General features: G+C 50.6%; 1 protein-coding gene across 5 annotated transcripts in view; it reads right to left on the bottom strand.

The window, feature by feature from the left end:
• Positions 1–7014, bottom strand: part of Sall4 (spalt like transcription factor 4) — a 15582-nt gene extending 8568 nt beyond the window's left edge. For 3 of the 5 annotated variants that reach the window (XM_028769532.1, XM_028769534.1, XM_028769535.1), the window contains exon 1: positions 6897–7014. In XM_028769532.1, coding sequence (XP_028625365.1) covers positions 6897–7014 — 118 coding nt within the window. Of the gene's footprint in view, positions 1–6887 lie in introns of all 5 variants that reach the window. The other 2 variants (XM_028769531.1, XM_028769533.1) reach the window with 1 other exon arrangement.
• Positions 7015–7720: the final 706 nt, after the last annotated feature.

The raw sequence follows: 7720 nt of genomic DNA, 5'->3' as shown, positions 1-7720 counted from the left end.
AATATGAATGAGGTGGCCTCAGATACAGGAGTCCCAGTATTAAAGAACTTAAAATTAGGACGCAAGCCAACTACCTGTAATTACAGGCCCTAGATGTTCATGTCTTCTGGGCCAGCCTGGGCTACCTCGATATGGAGACTACCTGTCCAAATACCACAACCTTCAGGACCCTCCGGAGCACAGCAGCCACAGGCCCAGTACCAGGGCTGCTCAGTCAATACTATTTCAAGACTCAAGTAGCAGGTGGCTCATCAAAGAGTACTTGCTGTTTGTTCTTCCAGAGGACCAGGGTTGATTCCTAGCACCTACATGGTTGCTCTTAACTGTAACTCTAGTTCAAGGAGATCCCACATCTCATACACAAACCAGGCAGTAAACATAATAAAAAATATAGAGATAAGACAGATAACCAGTGGGCGAGGCAGCACACACCTTCTTTAATCTCAGCACGCAAGAGGCAGGTGGATCTCTGAGTTCAAGGCCAGCCTTGGCTACAGAGTGAGTTCCAGGGCAGCTGGAACTACACAGAGAAACCCTTTCTCTTAAAATTAAAAATGAATCAACAACAACAACAAAAATCTTTTAAAGAAAATTCCTCTGGGAGGATGGGGAACAGACAGGTAGCCCCCCCTGCAGGTCTGAGTGAACTGTACCCTCTACCTCAGCAGCTTGTCTGCACACTTCCCACATTAACTAACAACCACCGACAGCTCTTCTTGGTCTAGCAAGTTTCCACATAAATAAATGAAAAGTACACCTCTTCAGAAAAACCGAAAACACCCCAAAATAATTTTGTTTTCTCTAAGAGAACCACACAAGTCTTTACTGAGGTTTGAACTGGGGTCTCACGGCCACGCTGGCCCTTAACTCACAAGGCAATCAAGTTTGTTAAGCTTCTGCCTCCACCAGGATTCTAAGAATATCCCAGCACTTCAGCTTCAGGCTTTGCCTCAATTTTTAGTTGAGAAAGGAATTTTTGAAAGGCAGGAAGTGGGCTGATCAGGGTGTGGGTGTGTCAAGACATGAATGTCTTCAGGGAAGTGAAGACATTGGGAGTCTGGGATAGAAGGCGGTGTGGGTGCTATGGAAAAGGCCCTTTTCTGTTTGTTTTCTGAGACAGGGTTTCTCTGTGTAGCCCTGGCTAGCCTTGAACTCAGTACACCAGGCTGGCCAGGCTGGCCTCTGATCCAGAGACTAGCTTGCCTCTGTTTCAGAGCGCCGGAGTGTGTGCCACCATTGACCCTAGAAAAGGTCCCTTTAAATTGGTACCAACTGGATCAGAAGAGCTTCCAGTGATCTCAGCCTCTCCATCCCCCCCCACCCCGCCCTTCCCTCTCACCCAATCTATTCCAGAAACTACCAAGTGCCCTGCACAAATGCCCACGTTTTGGCTTTACCTGGTGCAGAGCTAAGTCTGTCCTCCCACCTGGGCATCCAGATGACCTTGGACCTCTCTGATCTCCAGCTTCCAGTTCCCTAGTGCTCCAATGGATGCAAACACCATATCTAGTTTCTGAAGGGCTGGAGATAGACCCTACAGCTTAGCTTCATACATGCTACCATCCTACTGACTGGACCACATCCCTGTCACAGACACGTCACAGACAGCCAGGGTGACATAGGGAAACCCTACCCTCAAAAAAAAAAAAAAAAAAAAAAACTAAATAAATAAGTCATCCAACCATAATCACACTGTGCCAACCTTAACCTGTTGGGGTTTTGTTTTTTGTGGTTTTTTTTGTTTTGTTTTTTCAAGACAGGGTTTCTCTGTGTTGTCCTGGCTGTCCTGGAACTCACTCTGTAGACCAGGCTGGCCTCCAACTCAGAAATCCGCCTGCCTCTGCCTCCCAAGTGCTGGGATTAAAGGCGTGCACCATCACTGCCTGGCAACCTGGGGTATACAATGTATACAATGGGGTATACAATGTATACAATGGTATACAATGGGGTATACATTAATGTATTCCCGATACTGGTAAAGGAGATGGGACAGCAGACACCAAAGTTGGAGGCTCTGAGGGATCCTGTCTGGCACACCCTCTGGTTTGCCCCCACCTCCCCAGGGGGTATTGAGCCCAAGCTCTCACACCAGCCAGGGAGGGCTCTCCCACTGAGCAGAATTTCCAACCCCCAAACTTTAATCTCCGGGATTTAGCATGCCCACATGCAATGCAAACACTATGTAAATAGTTTTCAGGCTGCATTGTTTAGGGGAGGAAAGGCCAGAAACAATAGCCAGCCCAGGGCCCTCATTGTCAATTTCCAGAGCTTGCAAAGGGAAAAAGGACAAGAGGGCTAAACGTCTTCACTTCTGACCATTGTTCATAGATCACTGTACCTCCTTTCCCTGGTATCCTGTGTGTGCTCGGCATTCAGCTGAGAAGAAATCTATGGCACAAAAAAGGTTAAGCAGCACCTCTGCTCCAGAAGGATGCACCAGCTCAGAGTGATTTACTTCTGGGATGGCAACCGCCTTCACTGTATACACAAGCCCCAAAGCCTCTCTCCCCCTCCAGCCTCACCGCTGCTGCAGCAGCAGCATCCCACTTAAAACTGTAGCCGATGTTTGCTTAGGCAGTAAAAAACCACCTCGTCCATACCACCGTCAGCAAATAATGGGACGGAGTATTTGCCAAGGAGAAAGAGGACCCTGTTAGGAACAATTGCTGGCTATGCTTAAATTAACCTGAAGAGAAGGAAAGCAAAGTCCACGGGGATATCGCCAGTAAGCATGGCTTCCATCCCCCACCCCGAATTTTAGGAATGTTATCTCTTCAGCATCTAGTTATCCAGTAAGTTGGAAGAATGCAGTAAACCCAGCAGGGGTCTTCGATTCAATCTTGCCCAGATGAATGGAAAATACGCTTACTATTGTATAGGAAGAAAGCTAATCAACCAGGAGGCCAATCCCCAGCAGAAGACACTCAAAACAGCTAAAAACAAAAAACAAAAAAATTGAAATCTGTGTATCTTGATAAAAAGCCTGGTGCTTATCTGTTACTAGTCCCCTATTAAAGAGAGACAATGAGCAGTTTACCTAAAGCACACAGAATCTTAGACCCTGCCCTTCTCCAGGATAAATGCTTACCAAAAAAACAAAAGGAATTACGTCTCTGGGTATTACAGACCCAGCTGTAAGGACTTTTTTAAGTCAGTTTCATACAGCAAGCCTTAAAATCTACATATAGAGGTTGAATTTGACCCGAAATTAAGTTTCTACTTAATCAAGAGCTGTAGAAATCAAAAGCAATCACAGATTAAAGTTCAGGGGCCTGTGGAAGAAGATTTTGAAAGGGGAAAAGGGAAAGCCAGGAAGGGTGAAGACGCTGGCAACATCTGATGAATCACCCCAGATAGACCAGCTCTCCTCTGTCCTCCGAATGAACACTGTGGCAGCACACACCATCAATAATTGAGGATTTTAAGGATAGACGGCTCACAATACACTTTATATAAAATACGCCTTTCATAAGTAAGTGATACTTGCCTCAACTGGAACAAGCTTGCCAACTCTAAGAGGGATCAGAAGTCTCTCTCCCTGGGAGGAAGAAACAAGGCTGTCTAGAGCCTGTACCAAGGCTTCACCCTGCTTAGCTGTTTGCTATAAAGTACAGATTAAAGTGATTATGGTAACCTCCTAAATTCATCTTCCATTGTTTTTCTCAAATCACGTTAGTTCCGAGTTGCTTGCGGGGAAGTCTCCTCATCAACCCAGTTACTAAAGACAATTTGAAAAATCAAAAGGGGACAGGATTTAGTGGCAGATTCTTCTAATCCCAGCTTTAGAGGCAGAGACAAGAGCATCGCAAGGCTGGACAGGTTAGAAAGCTGTCATGGCTACTACACAGACGGACTGGGGGCTGGGGATCACCAAACCAAAGCAGCTCCAAGCACCTCGGCTGCCCCTTGCTCTAGGACCAACTACAAACTCTCCCATGGACTCTAGTGAAGGCTAAAGTCAAGTGGGAGGGGAACCACTGGCTGACCCTGGCCACCCAGGGGCTCCTATTAACTTCCCGTTAGTAAAATCCCAAAGCTACTTCAGTTGTGAGAATTAACGGTGAGGTCCCGCAAGGTCCCAGACTGGAGCCTGCCACAGAGCCCGTTCTAGTGAAAACTCATCCTGAAAGAGATTACCTATCACACTTAACACAAAATGACTCTATAGCAAATCTGCCACTGCACACAAGGCCCCAAAAGCCGGGTGAGCAGGGGGTAGATGGACCCACCTAGGCAAGGTTACACCCAGAATCCAAAGCCGATCCTCCTCTTACCAAACCCTGCCAAAATTCTTTTCCTCAAGTTCCCACTTGACATTTTACATCCACAAGGAGGAGATTCTAAAAGAACCGTGCCTTCAGCCACCCAAAATGGATCCCCAGCCCCCTACTTGGGGGGGAGGGGCTGGAATCTGCTAACCACCCCCCCATCACCGAAGACAAAGTTTCGTTTACTGGCGGTTGAGCACCACTGAGGGTTAGAGCGCATTTTACATGCAATTAAATGAATAAAAAAGGCTGTGTGCAAATTAGAGCCCCCTCCCCCTTTGGGGAAAACCGAAATTCGCTTGAAACCTAACTAAGCCAAGCACAGGCAGGTCAATGGAGGATGGAGGAACGCTAAATTACTAAAAACCTGGGAATCGTAATAGCTGAAGGTTGTAATCCAGTTTAGCACAAAAGGCATTTGGAACTCTTTTGAGAAAATGCTAATTTTCCTTTAAGTACTGTAAGCCCCTTCTCCTTGACCACCTGCGGATTTTTTGATCTGCTAATTATTGCCCGCATTTCATTTTCCTTGCTCAAAAAAAAAAAAAAACAAAAACCTACATTCTACAGACTGACCAAGAGGGATCAAAAAAACTCCCAAAAAGATGAAGATTTATTAATCTAAACTGAGGGTGATCCCAAAATACAGCCATTTAAAAATCTTTTTTTAAAAAGAAAAAAAGTTCTTCCCAAGACCTCAATTGAGGTCTACCCCCTACTCCCCTGCAAACACCTTTTAAGAATTCTTGGAGAAGATTCCCAAACACTGTAGGTGATGCTGAAGGCGGGGAACCCCACAGAGATCACCTGGTTGCGGGTCTCTGGTGCAGCTAAGCCTCACTCACCAGGTGTGTGTCGCGGTCCGCACATGACCGGTCTCCAGAGGGCGCACGCACGCCAGCGGCCGGGCTCCGACCGCGGGTGAGCCGCAGAAAACTCGCTTCCCAAACCGCGGTGGCAGCGCGCGGCCAGCGGCCTCAGGGTGCAGCCAGGTTAACCGCGACTCCAGCCAGTGGAGATTTCGGAAGCCGTTCTATAGCAAGCTACCCCTTCATGCCGTCCAACCCCAGAGTCCCAACCACCAGCTAAATAGGAAAAAAAAAAACCCACTAGTATGCACTCACCCCAAATGGAGGGGGAAGGGAGGTCATCGCAGGACCAGGGGAGGGGTCAGGGCCGGGAGCTCGCCCCTCCTCTCTAGAGGAAGCAGGCGGGCTGAGGGTTAACCCTTTTGTTCCAGGTGGACCAGGCGACACAGCCTCTCCACGATCTGCCCCCCCACCCCCAGCTCCCGGGGCCAAGGCACAAAGAGTCCATCTCAGCTGCCCGGCCCTCTGATGTGGGATGCTCCAACGCCCCAAAACTCACATCCGCCCCCTCGAACAAGCAATGACCTTCCAGTTGCCCTGAGGGGGGGATACAATGAGGTAGAAGGTCACTGAACTTTGATACACTCAGGAAGTTTGGGAAAAGTGGATCGCACTCCCGGGAAAACAGGAGCGCCCAAGCAGAGCGCGCAAAGTCCTCCGCGCACCGCCCACCATACGCGGAGAGCTGGAATCGAGCGGGAGGCCCAGGGGGACCATCCACCCCACGTTCCCAGTTTCTCCGGCGACAGTTCGGCGGGCAGGGACGAGGGGCTCGCCCGCAGTTCCCGGCCGCGCCGAGGTCCTGAACTCTGTGGAGGCGCAGGCCGGGTCAGCCGCAACCCGACCTCTCCCCTTTCACCTCCCGGGCGTGTGCTGAACAGTGCCGCCCGGGGGATCCAAGCAAGAAAATAAATAAGTAAAGGAGCGGGGGTGCGCTCCAGCGGGGGTGACCATGCACCCGCTGCCCGGGCTCCGGCTCGCACCCTCCCGCTGGCCGCGGTTATTTTTAGATAGTCGGAAATCAAAGATGGCTGGAGGTCAGGCCCCGAAAGGTTAGGGCGAGGATCCACAGCAGGCGGCGTTGCCCCCGGGAAAGGCGGAAGGCCGAAAAAAAAAGTAAACAAAATATCTAAAATTACAAAAAAATAAAATAAACGCTCTGAAAGGGAACCAAACCCAGCAGCTTCCCCCGCCCTCTGCGCTGCGCGGGTGGCCCGTACTCCGGCCTGGGGGTGGGGAGAGGTCGCGCCCCCTCCCCCCACTAGGCCTGGGAGGGGCGCGTGCAACAGATCGCCCTCCTCCGGGGGGTCCCCCAGAGGTGCGCCCCTCCCCCAGGGGCCCCCAAGAGGATAGTAGAGAGGGTGGGGAGACTTTGGGGGGTCTCTTTCTTTTAAAAGCGGCGCCACTAGAGAGGGGGCGAAGATAGCCCCAGTCACCGATGTAGGGGAGTGCTTATGTATCCAAGCGAGGGAAACCAATTATGGGACTGGGGACAAGGAGAGGGAAGCTGGAGAGGCACAGTGTTGAATCAACTTTACAATAAGAGGGAAAGAACTGGAGGGGTGGGGGGGCTTGCAAAGGGGTGGGGGGATTGAGGCTTCCTCCCTCCCTTCGCGTCTCTCCTTTCCCGGAACAGAATCCCCATTCCACAATCGGCTCCGGGAACCCGCGCCCTCGAGGGACGCGCGGCAGTGCTGGGAGCACCTTCCCGGGGCGCACGGACAGTCCGGCGCACGGACGGGGCCGCAACCGCACTCACCCGGTTCCTCCGCCGCCGGCGCCTCTGCGAAGTCGAGGCTCGGCTGCTGCAGCGGCTGCTCGCCCTGGCCCTCCTCCGAGTTGAAGTGTTGGGGCTTCGCCTGCTTGCGCCTCGACATGGTGCGCGCATCGGGGCGCCGGGAAGAGCCCTGGTGACTTGCCCCCTCTCCGCCACCAATTCCTGGAGTTGGGAAATTTTACCCCCCTTCGGCCGGAACGCGCATGTCCCAGTAATTATTATTATCAATAATGCATTGCGATTTATCATGAGCTCTGACAGCTGATTGGCCTGGGTCCAAGACCTCAGAGATCATTTAAATAAGTCCTCATTGATCAGGGAGGGGAGAGGCATGCTGGGCCTTGTAGTCCGGCCCTACATGTGACAAAGGCGTGTTCATCTGGGAAGCATAGCTAATTAGCATCCGGGCTCAGATTGGCCAAGGGGTGGACGAATTGGGGGGGTGGGGGGGAGGAATCATCCTTGCGGCCGGCCACTATCCGAATTCTGGGACGGAAAAAGGAAAATTGATTTATTGAAAATCAGGGCCGGACCTGAAAGTTCTAGAACCGATGTATCTCGGTTACGCGCTCCACAAAATTATTGTAGTAATTGGCGTAGTTGATAACTACCAGCTGAGAAAGGTCTCTCCGCTCAAAGAAAAATACTTGGGTTCAACTTTTCCCTGTAAAATCAAACCTGACAAGAGACTCAATTTTTGTTATTATTGAAATGTTAACATTGCGTTTTGAAATGGCCGGTGGTGCCTTCTGTCCATCCCAAGACTTCAGGCTGCACCCACCTCCCCAACCTACCTAATTTCATGC

Source organism: Grammomys surdaster, unplaced genomic scaffold, assembly GCF_004785775.1.
Source record: "Grammomys surdaster isolate TR1022 unplaced genomic scaffold, NIH_TR_1.0 193, whole genome shotgun sequence".
NCBI classification, from domain to species: domain Eukaryota; kingdom Metazoa; phylum Chordata; class Mammalia; order Rodentia; family Muridae; genus Grammomys; species Grammomys surdaster.
This window is presented reverse-complemented; position numbering and strand designations above follow the sequence as displayed.